We start from the raw sequence: 18,397 nt of genomic DNA, 5'->3' as shown, positions 1-18,397 counted from the left end.
AATGAACTCTTAGACAAAGTGAAAACTAAAATTGTAAACAAATCATTTCAAATGGAATTGGTCACAGCAATTCTTAAAGAAAAATTTAAAGCCTTAAACATATTCAGTATAACACAAAAAAGGTTTAAATACATAAAAGGTTTCAAAGATAAAATACAAATAAAAATATATCAATATAATTTACAGTGATAAATACAGAAATGAAGAAATTCAGAGAGATACAAAAGTAATAAATAAAACCAAAAACAACTACTTGGGTAAGTCTGACAAGAGAAACAAGCCTTTAACAAGTCTGATTATGGAAAACCAGAGAATAAAAAATACAAGGAATCATTAAAATTAGAGAACTAAGCACAATTGATACATAAGTAAATGGGAAAGTCTAAACAAAAATGGATGATTTTCTAAGAAAAGAAATCATCAAAATTACCTCAGGGAAAGGTAGAAATGTAATAGAATATATCCACAGAAGAAACCTTAATGATAGTTATATATCTACCTTTCAAAAGGAACATAACATTATTATATTATTTACGAAGTTAATTTGGCAATTGTATAAATAGTGTACAACACATACATGAAAGGGGATCAAGAAAACATGAAACACAATCATATGTGATCTTCCCCTACCTGGAATGCTTTTGCCAATGCTTTCACCATTCTTCAGGTCTTAGTTTATATTTTACCTTCTCAGATGATAATATCAGAGATACTCTCCTCATTTCTCTACCACACCATTCTCTTTATTTCCTCCACAGTACTACCACAGTCTAAAATCATCTTGTTCTTGAGTACTTGCTTATTATCGCTCTTCTCCATTTAAAATAGAGAGGAACCAATCAGACTTACTCAGCGCTATCACCAGTTTGTGGCAAAGTTCCTGGCACAATGCAATACAATATTACAAGTATCCAAACACTTGCTGAATAAATACTAAAAATGAGAAACACCGTTACCAATATTAGGCAAATATAGTAATGTAATTCACCACATTAAAATGCTAGAGGTGAAAAGAATATGTATCATTGTAACAAAAACACATGATAAAACATATTATCTATTACCATGGAAATACTTTTAAGCCAAGAATGATACTTTTGTTCCTGACAAGGTATTCTATCAGAAATCTAAGGCATATATAAACATAGAGGTTTAAAAATTAGACGCATTCCATTTAAAGCAGAAAAGATGTCCAAATCAGAACTACTAGGGAACAGGTCTGGAAACCTAAGCAATGCAGTAAGACCAGAAAACAAAACAAAAAGTAGAGAAGTATAAATACTGAAAAAGGAAACAACAAAATGCCATCATTTGCAGAAAACACAATCATCCTTCTAGAAATTTCAAGAGAATCAATTGACAATTAAGTAAATAGTAAGATCAACATATAAAAATCAGTAGATTTCCTAAACACTAGCAATAACCAACTGAAAAATAAAGTGCAAAATGGAAGAAAAGATGTAATTCACAGTAACAACAAAAACTATGAAATACCCAGGAATAAACCTAACAAGAAAAATGTAAGACCTACATGAAAAAAAAAAAAAAAAAACGATAAAATTTACTAAAGGACATAAAAGAACACCTGAAGAAATGGAGAGGCATACCATGTTCCTGGATGGGAAGATTCAATAGTGTAAAGATGTCAATTCTCCCCAAATTAATCTGTAAATTCAATGCACTTCCAATCAAAATCCCAAAGGGATTTTTAATGGAACTTGACATGTTGATTCTAAAGTTCATCTGGAAGAGAAAATACACAGAAATTGCCAAAATTTTTTTGAAAAAGACAATGGGGAGGGGTGCCCTACCAGATGTCAAATATAAAATGATAATCATCAAAACAATGGAGTATTAAATCCAGAACAAACATATTTTGGACTTTTAAATTATGATACAGATGATATTTCAAGTCAGTGGGAAAAAAAAGACATTGTTCAATATATTATTTTGGGAGAATGGTTACAAAACTGAAAAAATTAGTTAGGTCTCAGCCATAAAACATATATTTTAAAAATTCCAGATGAATTAAAATCTACTAGAAACATAAATAAAACTGAAGACATAGTAGAAGAAAACATAAGAGACTAAATTACTATAAGAGGGCTTTTCAGGACAGATACAAAACCTAGAAGCTAGGAAGGAAAAGATTGATAGATTTCGACAGTATAAAAATGAAAAATCCAAAGATTCCATAAAGTAAGACAATTGACAGGTTAGCGGAAAATGTTATAAAATATGATGGTTATATTAAAAACAGAATTTTAATGAAATCCTAAAATTTCAGTAAGAAAAAGGCAAACCCTACAATAGGCAAAACGGTATGAGTAGGCAATTTATACAAGACATAACAAATGAACAACAAATATGCTCAACCTCAATGGCAATCAGGTAAATACAAATTAAAATGAGGTATTATTTTTTATCCATTGACAGATAATGCCTATTCTGGAGAATAATATGGTAGAATCTATAATCAACATTTAAAATGCAATTTTCATTCTAGGAATTTAGATTGCAGAAATACTTGTATATATCAGCAAAAAAAAATGTACAAGAATGTTTATTACAGAACTGATTATAACAGAAAAAATTACATAATCCATATACCCATCAACAGAATAGTAGTTTTAAGTTAAGAAGCAATGAACAACCATCTGAAGAAAAAAGTAGATCTACATATAAAGACTTACACCATGATGACTTAAATGTACCTATTCTATTCTTTTTGTCCCTTTAATTTTCATTTCTTTAGACTTCATTATTTATCTTTATGAAACTTAACAATGCAATGACATTTTCCAACTTATTATTTTATTTGAATATAAATTCATTTAGGCAAGGACCATACTTTGTTCCTTGCTCTTTTCTTTGCAAACAGAACAGGGCCTTAAAAACATTAAGCTTAAACTCAAACACAGTTCCTTAAACTCAAACACTGATGTTGAAAAGTATCAATATTACATTTCATTGGGTGAAAAATGTAAGCCTCAGAAAAGCAGGTATGGTATATGCCTGCTTAAGTTGATTAAAAACAAAATATATGTATATTCAAAAAAACAAAAATTTCAAGATATATAACCCAAGTGGTGATCAAGGAGTGAAATCAACCAGAGAATTTTACTTTTTTACTTATCTGTACCCTTCTATAGTCTACCGCTAACCTTATAAAAATACCAATAAAAGGACCACATAGTTTTCTACTGTGTAATCTTAGCAAATAATTTAATAACTTAGATCTTCAAAGAAAATTTAATACTTTAAAGTTTAGAGCCTCAAAAATATCAAGAATAACTTCTTTCCATATTTCTAACAAATTACAAAAGAAGTATCAAAACAACTTGTATTATTTTGAGGTATATAGGTTAACTTGCTAGTATATGTAATTCAGTCTGAAATGCACATGCAACAGAAATACTTTTTAAGTAAACAGGAAAAAAAAAGTCTTGGCATGGGGCTTCCTGGTGGCTCAAATGGTAAACAATCAGCGGGCAGTGCGGGAGACCTGGGTTTGATCCCTGGGTTGGGAAGATCACCTGAAGGAGGGCATGACAACCCACTCCAGTATTCTTGCCTGGAGAATCCCACGGACGGAGAAGCCTGGCGGGCTACACAGTTCAAGGGGTCACAGAGAGATAGGACTGAGCAACTAGGCATAGCACAGCTTGACATCAATATTAAGTCACTGAAAGATTCAGTTACAGCAACAGCTTGTTTTCCCAAGAGAACACTGTATTTCCCTCCATTCTTTTTCTTCCTGTAGCCAATTAAATTTCTTTGAAAATCAGGCTTCTCAAGGTATAAGTCAGAATAAAGTTCACCCATTTTAGTTGTATATGTCTACTGGAAGGAAGACTGCAAGTGAAGGGTTAGTCACTCAGTTGTGTCAGACTCTGTGACATCATGGACTGTAGCCTGCCAGGCTTTTCTGTCCATGGAATTCTCCAGGCAAGAATACTAAAGTGGGTAGCCATTCCCTTCTCCAAGGGATCTTCCTGACCCAGGGATCAAATCTGCATCTCCTGCATTGCAGGCAGATTCTTTAGCATCTTGAGCCACCAGGGAAGTCCCATATAAATCTATGGATATTGGCAAATATATAGTTACATAATTTCACCACAATCAAGACAGACAGTATTTCTTATACTCAAACATTTCTCCTGCTCCTTTGTAGGCAATCTCTTACCACCATCCTAGTAATCATGCTTTCTGTTACTTTCATTTTTCTCTTTTCCAGAAGGAAATGGAATTATTCAAAGTTTTGAGTGCAGCCTCTTTTACAAACGCACAATGCCTTTAAAATTCATCTACTCTACAGAACTCATCGCATCAGTAGTTCATTCCTTTTTATTGCTGAATACCATTGCATCATACAGATATATCTCATTTTGTTTAGTTATTCATTAATTAAAGAACATTGGAGTACTAGGCTTTATGTGGACATGTTTTCATTTCCTTTGGATAAATACATGAGAAAAAAATGTGCTTTTAAATTTTTAAGAAAACAGCAGACTTTTATAAATGACAGTACCATTTTGCATTCCCACCTGCAATGTATGAGAGTTCTGGATGCTTTGGATTCTCACTAGCATTTGATATTGTCAGTTGTTTTTTTTTTTCTTTAATTCCTCCACTTTAGATATTAATGTAGGGCTTCTCAGGTGGCACTCGTGGTAAAGAACCTGCCTGCCAACGCAGGAGACATAAGAGATGCAGGATCAATCCCTGGGTTGGAAAGATCCCCTGGAGAAGGGAATGGCAACCCACTCCAGTATTCTTGCCTGGAGAATTCCATGGACAGAGAAGCCTGGCAGAATACAGTCCATAGGGTCACAAACGGTCAGACAGGACTGAAGCGAGTGAGCATGCACACACTAGCTATTAATACTAAGATAAATTAACATTTTTGTTTTACTCTGAAATTCTTACTGGCTAGCGAATGATGTTGAGCATCTTTCCCTCTGCTTAACTGCAATCAATGTATTTTATTTTATGAAGTATCTGCTAAAAAACCTTTTCTTCATTTTTTATTCAATTGCTTGTCCCCTCATTACTGAGTTGTGAGAATCCTTAATGTAGTCAGGATACAATCCTTTATCAGATATGTGGTTTGCAAATTTTTCTACAAGCTGATGGCTTGTCTTTCTGTTTTCTTTTCAGTAGCTTCAGAAGAACAAAATTTTTCTAAGTTTGATAAGTTCAAATTACCATTTTTGCTTTTATGTTTGCATTTTTTGTGCTTGATCTAAAATATTTTTACCTAATTCAAGGTCACAAAGATTTTCTATGTTCTCTTCTAGAAGTTTTATTGTCTTACCTTTTATATCTAGATTAATAATCTAATTCAAGTCAATATTTGCATCAAGTGCAACTGTGAGTTAAAGTTCCTTTTGTAAAAGTATATCCAAATGTTCCAGCACCATTTATTGAGAAGACTATATTCTTGGCACCTTTATGAAAAATCAATTGGTCAGACATGGGTTTCTCTATATTCTATTCATCTACATGCCTATACTTTCATCAAAATCACTGTGTCTAGGTTTAATACAGCTTTATAACAAGTCTTAAAATCCAACTTTGTGCTTGTTTTTCAAGACTGTTTTGGTTATTCTAGAGTCTTTTCTCTATAGATATTAGAAACAGTTTGTCAATTTCTACCAGGAAAAAAAAAAAGAAAGGCCTGGTAGAATTCTGATTGTGATTATGCCATAGGCCATTTTTGAGGGACAAAAGGGAAGGGAATGACATCTTAATAGGATTGGGTCTTCCAAATTATGAATATAGCATATATATTTCCATTTATTTAGTACATCATTGATTCCTCTCATGAATGTTTTACAGTCTTCAGTATATAAATTATATATATACTTTATTTATGCTTAAGTGTTTCATGATTAACACTTCAAAATGGTTTCATTTTCCAAGTGTTCATTCCTAATATAAAGAAATGAGACCCTAAAACTCACTAATTAGTTCTAGTATACTTTTTAATAGATTCCACCAGATTTTGTACATAGACAATCATGACATCTGTGAAGAAAGATATTTTATAATACGTTTCTTTCCAATCTCTGTGCTTCTTTCTTTTCTTCTTAACTTACCCGACTTAGGAGTTCTAGTACTATACTGAGTAGGAATGATGAGAATGAACAACTCTGCCTTGTTCTCAACCACAGAGGAAAGGCATTCATTCTCACCATTAAGTATGACATTAATTATATGCTCTTTAAAAATACCCTTTATCAAGTTAAAAAAAAAATTCTCAGCAAATGTAAGAATTCTCTTATGTTCCTAATTTGCTGAAACGTTTTTCAATAATGCATGCTGAATTTTGTCAAATTCTTTCTGTATGTATACTGAGACTGTAAATAAAACAATTTAAGTATGTAAATGTAGCGAATTACATTGATTGATTAGCAAACGTTAAATCACCTTTGCATTCCTAACACACCATTTATTCATGATGTATAACCTTGCTTGTATATTGCTATATTCTGTTTGCTTATATTTTGTCAGGATTTTACTCCTCCTATCTTGGTTTCCCCAAGGAAATCTTTTTAATTCACTGATTTTATTGTCTGCTGGCAAACAAGAAGTAGCAGGAATATAGTTTGAGTCACACAGTGTTCCCACAAAAGTTCTGCCTTCATCCTAGGAAACAGGACTATTTTGTAGTAAGTTAAGCAAAAATATAATAAATATCTTAAATTACAAAGATTAAAATTAATTACCATTTGAATTATTAAAAGAATCTTCATGACCAATTCAACTCAGTAGACATTCTTAGCTAATTAATTTGGATGAGTCTTAATAATGAGATCAATAACTCCTGGGTTGTAGGATATATACCTTTACTAATCTGTTTCCACCACAGCACTTCACACAGATACAGATACAGCATATTTTACTTATTACATTAAAATGTTTGAAAGAAATTAATACATTCAATTTTCAGAAAGAGCTTTATAAGCATTCTCTAACTAAAATGTTCTATTTGTCTGCTGGTTATTAAGAACTCAGGATATATTCTGAATAGAACCCTCTTAGATTCCAACTCCTCACCAATATTCTAAACTGAGTAGCAAGAGTTGTTAGATCTTGTGTTGCCAATATATCCCACCCACAATAAGAAGAGTTCTTGTAGTAGAAGGTGGAAAGGCAGTTATTATGCCAATACCACTGAAGTCGTATACTACTATAGTCATATAGTGAATACTGTTTACATTATGTAATCAAGGTTATGCAATGTTTATAGTATAGACATTGTGCTAGAACGCAATAAACGTATCATAACAAACTTCATATTCTGCAAACTAGCACATTAAAAGTAAGATGGCTTAGGGAAAAAACAGGACTGGGAACATTCCACTCAAAACTTAAGCAACTCTAATCAGAACACCACGAATAAAGAAATGTGTCAGACTTCCCTAGTGGCCCAGTGATTAAGAATCCTCCTGCCAATGCAGGGGACATGGGTTCAATCCCTGGTCTGGAAAACTTGCACGTGCCACAGAGCAACTAAGCCCCTGTGCACAACTACTGAACCTGCACCCTAGAGCCCATGAGCCACAACTAGTGAGCCCACGTGCCCCTAGAGCCAGTGCTCTGCAACAGAAGAAGTCACAACAATGAGAACCCTGAGCACTGCAACAAAGACCCAGTGCAATCAAATTATTGATTAAAAAATAAAAAAGAAATATATTTTAACTTTTAAAAGAGAACCTGGTAACAGCACTTTTGAGAGAGAACACATAGCCAAACTGAGCCAAGACAAAGGAATTCAGGTGAATGAGCATCATATTATATTATCTATTCTTTGACTTAGGGTATCCAAGTGTGCTGGGGCTTCCCAGGTGATGCTAGTGGTAAAGAATTTGCCTGACAATGCAGGAGACACAGGAGATGCAGATTTGATCCCTGGGTGGGGAGGATCGCCTGGAGGAGGGCATGGCAACCCACTCCAGTATTCTTGCCTGGAGAATTCCATGGACAGAGGAGCCTGGCAGGCTCCATAAGGTCGCAGAGTCAGACACGACTAAACCGACTTCACACACAACATACTCAAGTGTGCCAATATACTTTACATTTGCTCCTGTTATCCAGTGGTACAAAACCTTAAAAGATTGAGAAAAACTGTCTATGAACCAAAGTACCCTGAGACTTAATACTGCCATCATTCACCTAACTTTAGGTATCCATATATAATCTAAGTCAGAACATTTTTGAAATTACCCCAAGAAAACAAATAGAGACTAGAATTGTCTCAAGCAACTGAAACATATGGTCACTGCATCTACTTAATGATTGTATATGAGCATTCGTTCACTTTAAAGAAGCATTCAATGGAGCATAATAGTTTTACTAAAATATCAGTGACTGATCCATTGCATAGAGTCATATTAATAAAATAATATAAATTATGTAACTAGTGATAAAAATGTTTAAGTCTATACACTGAACTCCTTAAATTATCCTAAGACATCATGTACTTTAGTTTATCATTGCAAATGAAAATCCCATTTGGGGCACAGCAAATGTACACGTAACAAATTAACTGCGTAGCCATTAGCGATATGTTCCATTTGATAAAAACTTGTATTATTTAAGAATATGTCTATTTGACACTCAAAAGCTCAAGACTTTCTAAGAAATGTGGCTAAACTATCTACAAGATATGCTGGCAAAATGGTTTTGATATATATGCATATGCAACATCTCATCCCAAATCCATATTTTTGTAAAAGAAAAAAGAAAATTTCAATGTTGAAAGCCCCATGATTTAAAATTAATAACTTGATAAGTAATTTCTTAGTATAGTCTAGTATCACCTAGAAAAAAATTAAAGATAATTTACATTAGTACACTATAGTGACAGTCGCTTAGTCACGTACAATTCTTTGCAACCCTATAGACTATACAGTCCATGGAATTCCCCAGGCCAGAATACTGGAGTGAGTAGCTGTTCCCTTCTCCAGGGGACCTTCCCAACCCAGGGATCGAACCCAGGTCTCCCGCATTGCAGGTAGATTCTTTACCAGCTGAGTCACCAAGGAAGCCCAAGTATACTATAGCTTCACCTCAAATTACAAAGGAGATCAAACCAAAATTACAAAATTCTTTTCACTGGACATCTAACCCCCACCACATATCCTCCAACAAAATCAAAGCCACCCTTTCACAAAATGATACCCAAATACATTCTTCAAAGAGTTACGTAATATATTAGATGAGTCATGAACAAAACAAATTACAAAATTTCAAAACTGTAGAAGTGAAATATCCTAGCTAAGGAAGGTAACCTAAAACTTACATTTCTATGTAATACAAGACAGACTGTCCTGGTGGTCCAGTGGTTAAGAATCCACCTGCCAATGCAAGGGATACAGGTTCAATCCCTTGTCTGGGAAGATCCCACATGCTGTGAAGCAACTAAGTCCGTGTACCACAACTACTGAGTCTATGCTCTAGAGCCCTAGAGACGCAACTACGGAGCCCATGTGCCACAACTACTGAAGCACTCATGCCCGAGAGCTAGCATTCCACAACAAGAGAAGCTAGCGCACTGCAGCTAGAGATAGCTTCCACTCGCCACAATTAGATAAAGCCTTCATGCAGCAATGCAGATCCAGTGCAGCCAAGTAAACAAATAAATAAATATGGGTCTGGAAGATCCCTGGGAGTAAAGAATGGCAACCCTCTCCAGTATTCCTCCTCGGAAAATTTCACGGACAGAGGAGCCTGGCAGGCTACAGCCCATGGGACTGCAAAGAGTCAGATGCCACTGAGCAACTGAGCACACAATGAAGATATGCCAGAACGTGAGGAGTTTGATGTCAAAGATCTTAACTCTTACTTCCTGAGAGCCTGTCCAGAGAAAGGAGCTACAGTACACTCTCAAAATTACCCATTCTTTCCCCAGCACATCTTTTTCTGTTGCTGGCTCCATCTGCCTCAAATTATGGCAATAAAGGTGGGTGGAAAGAGGAGACAAGGAAAGTGGGAGGGGAAAGAAAGGAGAAAAAAAAATCCAGCAGGACAAAGAAATAGGACATCAGGCACCTTCCAGCATGAAGTCATCTCGAAGAAAACATTTTCTCAATTTTCCATTACCTTATATAGGCTGAATCATTAATTCAACCTCTTCCAATCCCCTTCGTAACATTACGTAGGACTGCCCTGGTGGTTCAGTGGTTAAGAATCCGCCTGCAAATGATGGTGACACGGGTTCAACCCTGGGTCCAAGAAGATCCCACATGCTGCAAGGCAACTAAGTCCCTTGCGCCACAACGACTGAGCCTGTGTTCTAGAGCCCACACGCAGCAACTACTGAAGCCTGTGCACCCCAGAGCCTGTGCTCCACAACGAAAAGCCACCACGGTGAGAAGCCCATGTGCCGCAAGAAGAGAGCAGCCCCCACTCTCCACAGCTAAAGAAGGCCCACAAACAGCAATCAAGACTCAATGTGGCCAAAATTAAAAATGAAGATGAAATTTTTTAAAAAGTTAAATGTAGAGGTATAGCCTAGGAATTTGCAATTACAGTTCCCTCTCTGCTGCCATTTACTAAGATTTTCAAATGGCTAGTTTCTTCTGATCACTCAGGTTTCACTTAAATTTGTCATTCCTTACAGTAGGATTTTGTGACCCTATGAACCCTCCTCCTCTCTGTCATGGTCCATCCCCATTACCTTGACTTCATTTTCCAATAGTAGTAATGATAATATTAACTTCTATTATTTATTTTCTAGTCAAATTACATACTGTCAGTCTTTTCAGCTAAAATAAAAGCCCCAAGAAAGTAGGAACTTCATCTATCCTTTCATTGCTGTAGTCTAAGCCAAGAGCAGTACACCAAGGAAGCAGTCAATAAATATTTCTTGAATTATGTCATTAAATTATATCATTAAAGATATTTAACTTTGACAAGTCCTTTATTTTGAAACCCTGAAATACATCTCCATGCTTTCCATATTTTTTATCATCTTAAAAATATTTCTGACAGCAGAGGATATCCATGAATTATCTTTTTCATCTAGAGAGGTATAATTGCAATGAAAATTCATACAGTTTAGTATATATCCCTTTTTGAAGCCAGAAAGACATTAAACACTAAAGTTCTTACGCTAACAGAGACTGACTTATATTTCTAACCCATCATGAATTTCAGAATCCTAAAAAAGAAACAAAGGAGAGCTTTTGTCTCTGTCGGTGCTGATTAAAGAACAAAATAAGTCTATATTATAAAATACAGAAAGAACATTTTTGTCCAGATTATTTAAACACTGAAAAAGTCTATCATAATAGACTGCAGAATCTCTTCTGAATTTTTTAGATGTCAGCCAACTCAAAGGTCGGCTTCTATTCAGCATTTAATAAAGATGCAACCTTACTTCCTTGGTACTGTGGACTACAATGCTTGTGTCCCCCACAAAATCATCTGCTGAAATCTACCTCACAATGTAATGATACTAAGGTAAGGCCTTTGGGAAGTAATAAGATTAGAAGTCATGAGGAAGGCACTCTCAATAATGGGATTAGTGCCCTTATAAGAGTCATAAGAGAACATGCTTCCTCTTTTTGCACTCCTCCACATGAAAGTACAAGATAGCTCTCTGCAACATGAAAGAGGTCCTCAGTAGAACCTAACATCACGCCAGCACCCTGAGATCTCAGACTTCCAGCCTCTAGAACTAGGAAATGTAAATTTCTGTTTACAAACCACTTAATCTATGGTACTTTGTTACAGCAGTCCAAATAGACTAAGACATCTGGAGAATTAGGGGGCATATTGCTTTATATTCTGTTTAACCAGTCTTAGAGCAGTCGATCTCAGATTTAGCTGTACAGCAGAATTAACAGAAAAAGTACTAATGCCTGGGAGATAACCTTAGATATTTAATCATGTAGGGGTATGGTTTGAGCATTAAGAATTTTTAAAAGCTCCTAGGTTATGTACTGGAGAAGGAAATGGCAACCCACTCCAGTGTTCTTGCCTTGGAGAATCCCAGGGACAGTGGAGCCTGGTGGGCTGCCGTCTATGGGGTCACAAAGAGTCGGACGCGACTGCAGCAACTTAGCAGCAGCAGGTAATGCAAATCCAAGACCAAGGTTAAACCACTGCTTAAAAGGTTAGATTAATTAACTCCATCATGAAAGTAGCTTATATATGAAGACAAAAACAGCTTAATTGAAAGGCATTTAATGATTGTAAATCCATTAGCTTTTGTTTATATTCAAAAACAACCAAATATTTTCTAAATCACATAAAGGGTGTCAGAATCTTTCTTTCTCATGCTTTCTCTCAGTTGTTAAACACATCAAAATACTTCTAATGTACTCAGCACTATGCTAGGCACTGATGAATAAAGCTGGATCACTGTATTCTTGTGATTAAGCATCCACTCCTACCTTTAAGATGTCCTCACCTCAACCACCACCATGATCACACTCTCCTTTTCATCAAGGGTTGGACTGTATCAGTCCATCAAAGAACAACTATAATGCCAAATGTATACCTTTGGGGGACTAGTGTTCAAGTTTAACTTTGTTCTTACTCAAGGATTATTCATAGGATTTAGTCAATCCTAGTCAAAAAGATGTTGATACTGTAAAGAACAGGTGTCCTGAAATACAAAACGACTTCACTAATTAATCATCTCATTAAATAGTGCTAACATTTTCTTAACTTCTAACATATTCTTCACTTTTTTTCACATCATGTATCACAAGATAAAATAAATTCTAGGAAGACTGGATCAAAAAACATACAGATAAATATTATCTGATCTCCAGAAGAGGAAAGAGGTTTTTAAATATACAAAGAGACATGCTTCACAAAGCTACACAGGAGGGAGACGGCGAGATACATGGAGAGAGTAACTTGGGAGCGTGCAGCATGTAAAAGGCCAGTCGACGGGGCTCTGTCGTGTGGCCCGGGGAGGTCACACAGGCGCTCTGCAGCCACCTCGAGGGGTGGGAGGGGGAGATGGGAGGGGGGGAGACGCGGGGGGGGGGGGGGGGGACGGGAGGGGGGAGACGGGGGGGGGGGAGACGGGGGAGGGGGGAGACGGGGGGGGGAGATGGGGGAGGGGGGAGACGGGGGGGGGGAGACGGGGGGGGGGGAGACGGGAGGGGCAGACGGGAGGGGGCTTTGAGACAGAGGGGACACACATACTTGATGGCTGATTCTCGGTGACATCTGACAGAAAACAAAATTCTGTAAAGAAATGATCCTTCAATTAAAAAGCAAATTAAAAATCATATACATATAAAATACCCTTATATAAAATGCAAATTTCCCAGAAAAAAATTTATCACATTTGACAAAGATTCACATCAGTACAGAGATTTTTTTTCAAAAAATAAAGCCACGTTTCCTTTAGAAAATGACCAACTGACATTTTTTAAATGATTTTCCAGTAGAAAACCTAAAAACAACCCAAGTATCCAGCAAGATAAAAGCAGTCAGTTATATTCTTCAGCTACAATATTATGCAATCACCAAAAATATTATTAAAACAAAAAGAAGTTCAAGGTATGTATATTAAAAATTAGGATATAATATTCTGAAGTCTAGCAAAAATATATCAGATGTGAGCAAAAGACCAAGATACAAATATTAAAATATGCTTTTTCTTTATGCTTCAAACTCTTTACACAAAATATATATTAATGTAATTAACTAAGGTTTCAAAATCCAAATCCTTTGATCTAGAAATCTACTAGAAGTTTCTGAAATACAGAAAACACAGGAAAATACTTATTGCTAAATTATTTATAATAGCAAAAGAAAAAAATTGACATATTTAAATTGATACTTTCAGAAAATATTTAAGGATACAGCAAAATATAAATAATGTGTGAGGAGACTTTTGCATCTATCTTCATCAGTGATTGTTGCTCAGTTGCCAAGCAGTGTCCACCTCTTCACGACCCCATGGACTTCAGCATGCCAGGCTTCCCTGTCCTTCACTATTTCCCGGAGTTTGCCTAAGTTCATGTCCAAAATCAGTGATGCTATCCAACCATCTCATCCTCTGTTGCCCTCTTCTTCTTTTGCCTTCAATTTTCCCCAACATCAGGGTCTTTTCCAATGAGTTGGCTCTTACCATTTCAGCTGGCCGAAGGATTGGAGCTTAAGCTCCAGCATCAGTCCTTCCAGTGAGTATTCAGGGTTGACTTCAAGATCTCCATGCTGTTTAAGGGACTCTGAAGAGTCTTCTCCAGCACCACAGTTCGAAAGCATCAATTCTTCGGTATTCTGCCTTCCTTATGGTCCAGCTCTCCCATCCATACAAGATTATTGGAAAGACCATAGCCTTAACTATATCGACATTTGTCAGCAAAGGTGATATCTAATCTTAAAGCATTGTGGTCAGAGAAAAATACTTGAAATGATTGCAATTTTAAAAAATGTACCAAAGCTTGATTTGTGACCCAAGATGTGGAAAATGTTCCACATGCATTCTGGACAATGTTCCATGTGCACTTGAGTAAAAAGTCCAGTCTACTGTTTTTGGATGAATTCTAGCAGACAGAATCCAACAACACATTAAAAGGATTGTATATTATGATCAAGTGGGCTTTATCCCAGGGCTGCAAGGATTCTTCAATATATGCAAAGCAATTAATGTGATACACCATATTAACAAATTAAAAGATAAAAACCATATAATCATCTCAACAGATGCAGGGAAAGCTTTTGACAAACTTCAACATCCCTTTACAGTAAAACTCTCCAGAAAATAGGTATAGAAGGAACATACCTCAACATAATAATGGTGATATATGACAAATCCATAGCAAACATTATTCTCAACGGTGAAAAACTGAAAGCAATTCCTCTAGGATTAAGAACAAGACAAGTGTGCCCACTCTGGCCACTATTATTCAATATAGCTTTGGAAGTCCTAGCCATGAAAATCAGAGAAGAAAAGGAAATAAAAAGAAACCAGACTGGAAAAGAAAAAGTAAAACTCTTGACTGTTTGCAGATGACAAAATATTTACTAATAGAAAACCCTAAAGATGACACCGGAAAATTAACTAGAGCTAATCAACGAATATAGAAAGTCGCAGGATATAAAATTAACACGCAGAAATACCTCACTTTCCTATACACTCTAACAAGGAAAAGTTCACAATAGAAATTAAGAAAACAATTCCATTCACTGTTGCAACTAATATAATAAAAGACTTAGGAATAAACCCACCTAAAGAGACAAAAAACTTGTATGCAGAAAACTATAAGACACTGATGAAAGAAATCAAAGATAAGGGCTTTCCCAGTGGCTCAGTGATAAAGAATCCGCCTGCCAACGGAGGAGACCCAAGTTCGATCCTTGGTCTGGGAACATTCCACATGCTGTGGAGCAACTAAGCTCATGCACCACAACTACTGAACCTGTGCTCTAAAGCCCAGTAGCCAAAACTGCTGAAGCCCGCACACCCTGAAGCCCGTGCTCCGTAACGAGGTAAGTCACTGCAATGAGCAGCCGACATGCTGCACCGAGAGAGCAGCCCCAGCTCTCCACAACTGGGGAAAAGCCCTGCAGCCACAAAGGCACAGCACAGCCAAAATAAACTAACTATTAACACTACAACGGGCTGTCGCCTCACACCAGTCAGGATGGCCATCATCAAAAACTCTACAAACAGTAACCGCTGGGGAGGATGTGGAGGAAAGGGAACCCTCCTGCACTGCTGGTAGGAATGTAAACCAATACAGACAATATGGAGAAGAGTATAGAGATTTCATTAAAAAAAAACCTAGGACTAAATCTACTACATGACCGAGCAATCCCACTACTGAGCATACACCACGAGAAAGCCACAATTCTAAAAGATACATGTACCCCAATTTTCACTGCAGCATTATTTACAATAGCCAGGATGTGGAAGCAACCTAGACATCCATCTATCTATGGATGGATAAAGATGGTATGGTACATGTATACAATGGAATATTACTCAGCCATAAAAAAGAACAAATTTGAGTCAGTTCTAGTGAGGTGGATGAACCCAGAGCCTGTTATAGAGTGAAGTAAGCCAGAAAGAGAAAAACAAACATCATATATCAACAGATATTAATAAATGGAATAAAGAAAAATGGTATTGATGAATTTTTTTCAGGGGAGTGATGGAGATGCAGATGTAGACGACTGACTTACAGACACATGGGGAAAGAGAGTGGAATGAATAGAGAAAGTAGCACTGACAATATACACTATCATGTGTAGAATAGATAGCTGGTGAGAAACTGCTATGTAACACAAGGAGCGCAGCGTGGGGCTCTGTGATGCCCTGAGGGGTGGGAAGCTCAAGAGGGAGAGGATATACATAACTATGGCTAATTTGCGTTGTTGTACAGCAGAAACAAACACAACATTGTAATTTTCCTCCAATTAAAAAATAAATTAAAAATACAATGTGTGGCAGGAAAAATCAAGATATATAATATTTTAAAATAACAGGGTACTGGTTTGCTAAAAAGGTGCATGTAACTGTATTTGCATAAAGAATGACTGAAAGGAAACATAGCAAAATTTAGCACTGCTCATTTTAACTTTCTTTCAACCATTTTAAAATTTCCAAGTTTTCTATGAAATTTTATAATTAATGAAGCTTTCCATCTCATTTCTAAAGACCTGACAATAGAGTGTTTGCCACTAGTAATAACATTAAACAGTTTATTTTACAATGCTTCAAAATGTATTTACCTTCCTAAACATAGGCAGCTGAAAGCAATTTTTAGAATTTCTCATTAAACATGTTTAGGCCTCTTTAAAATGTACTATGAAACATAAGTCTATTAAATGCTACTGCAAAAACACAGTATGCTATAAACAGTTAATACTGGCAATCGATTGTGTCAGAAGCATTTACAGTGGAATTGTGTGACACTGTACCTGTTGAGTAAATATTGCATGTATAAGTTATGAAATGACTTTACAACTAAACAGATAAGAGCTAGAAAGACTATATTCTATTGACATTCTATTGGCCGCCATAGATATTTCACTGCAAATTTGCCACAACTTGGTCTATTTTAGTATAACTCTCTCCACAACCCAGCAGTTTACATATAGTGACTGTATGGTTTAGAGTTACAACAAAGTAACTGGTACTTGACTAAGCTTCCCATTTCTTCAGACAAAACAGGGGTATGATAACTGCAAAGTAAGAAGTGAATCCTACTACCTCTTCATCTTTCTACTACATCCAGCATTATTTGAGGAAAACAAAGCAGAGAACGCAAGCCCTACTTAGTTCAGGAGACAAAGACCAGAAGTTGGAGAAGCTGAGAAAGCTAAAATTTGTGAGGCAGAAAATTGGAGAGAAGAACCAAGAACAGAATCATTACAGAGCTATAACCTAACAACTACAGGGCTCCTACATGGTTCAATCCAACCAGATTCAACCAGCCAGAGGAAAAGGATCTCACTGAACACTCGGGTATTTGGTAGAGAATCCAGAAAGGTCACATATATGAATGGGAGGGGCTTCTCTAACTTTGGTGTATAAATACTAGAAAGATGCCATAAGAATGCTTCAAAACAAGCCTCAAAAGAATGAATCTTATTTGCAAGTAATCTGCTAGTCAAAATTAAATACTTCTTAAAGAAGTACAATAATATTTAGATATTTGACAACATAATAATCACACTAAGTTAAGTGTATGAGTACTCAGTCATATCCAACTCTTAGCAACCTCATGGACTGTAGCCTTCCAGGTTCCTCTGGCCACGTGATTTTTTAGGCAAGTGTACTGGAGTGGGTTGTCATTTCCTTCTCCAGATCTTCCTGACCCAGGGACGTACCAACATCTCTTGCATCTCCTGCATTAGCAAGTGAACTCTTTACAAAGCCTAATAATCACATTATCCAGCATCAAACAAAAATTACTAGACTTGCAAAAAAGAAAGTACATCCAGCAACTGGGGAAAAAACATAAATAGAAACAGATCTTGAAATGACAGGCATGGAATGAGCAAACAAGACTTTAAAGCTCTTTAAAATAATGTTCACGGATACAAAGAGTGTGAACAAATTGCTGCAAGAAATAAAAATCTTAAAATTGAAAGATCAAAGAGAATTTCCATTGCTGAATAAAATATTTGCTATTAAAAATGAACTGGATGACACTGCAGAAGGACCAATGAACTTGAGACAGAGCAATAAATACTATTTGAACTAAAGTTTGAAGAGAAAAGCAAACAAACAAACAAACAAATATACAGAGCAATGTCACTTTTAGCAGGACAATGTGCTTGCATGCTCAGTCGCTAGGTTGTATCTGACTCTTTACAGCCCCACAGTCTGCTAGGCTCCTCTGTCCATGGAATTTCCAAGCAAGAATACTGGAGTGGGTTGCCATTTCCTACTCCAGGGGAGACAATA

At 36.2% G+C, this 18,397-nt stretch overlaps 1 protein-coding gene across 10 annotated transcripts in view; it reads right to left on the bottom strand.

The window, feature by feature from the left end:
• ANKRD17 (ankyrin repeat domain 17) overlaps positions 1–18,397 on the bottom strand; it is a 167,598-nt gene that overhangs the window by 99,234 nt on the left and 49,967 nt on the right. The window contains exon 2 of one of the 10 annotated variants that reach the window (XM_020885338.2): positions 1,608–1,743. The exons of the other annotated variants lie outside the window; for them this stretch is intronic. Coding sequence (XP_020740997.1) covers positions 1,608–1,610 — 3 coding nt within the window. The 5' untranslated portion in view covers positions 1,611–1,743. The remainder of the gene's footprint in view (positions 1–1,607; positions 1,744–18,397) is intronic. 10 annotated transcript variants of the gene reach the window in all.

This window comes from Odocoileus virginianus, chromosome 29, assembly GCF_023699985.2.
Source record: "Odocoileus virginianus isolate 20LAN1187 ecotype Illinois chromosome 29, Ovbor_1.2, whole genome shotgun sequence".
Classification (NCBI taxonomy): Eukaryota; Metazoa; Chordata; class Mammalia; order Artiodactyla; family Cervidae; genus Odocoileus; species Odocoileus virginianus.
This window is presented reverse-complemented; position numbering and strand designations above follow the sequence as displayed.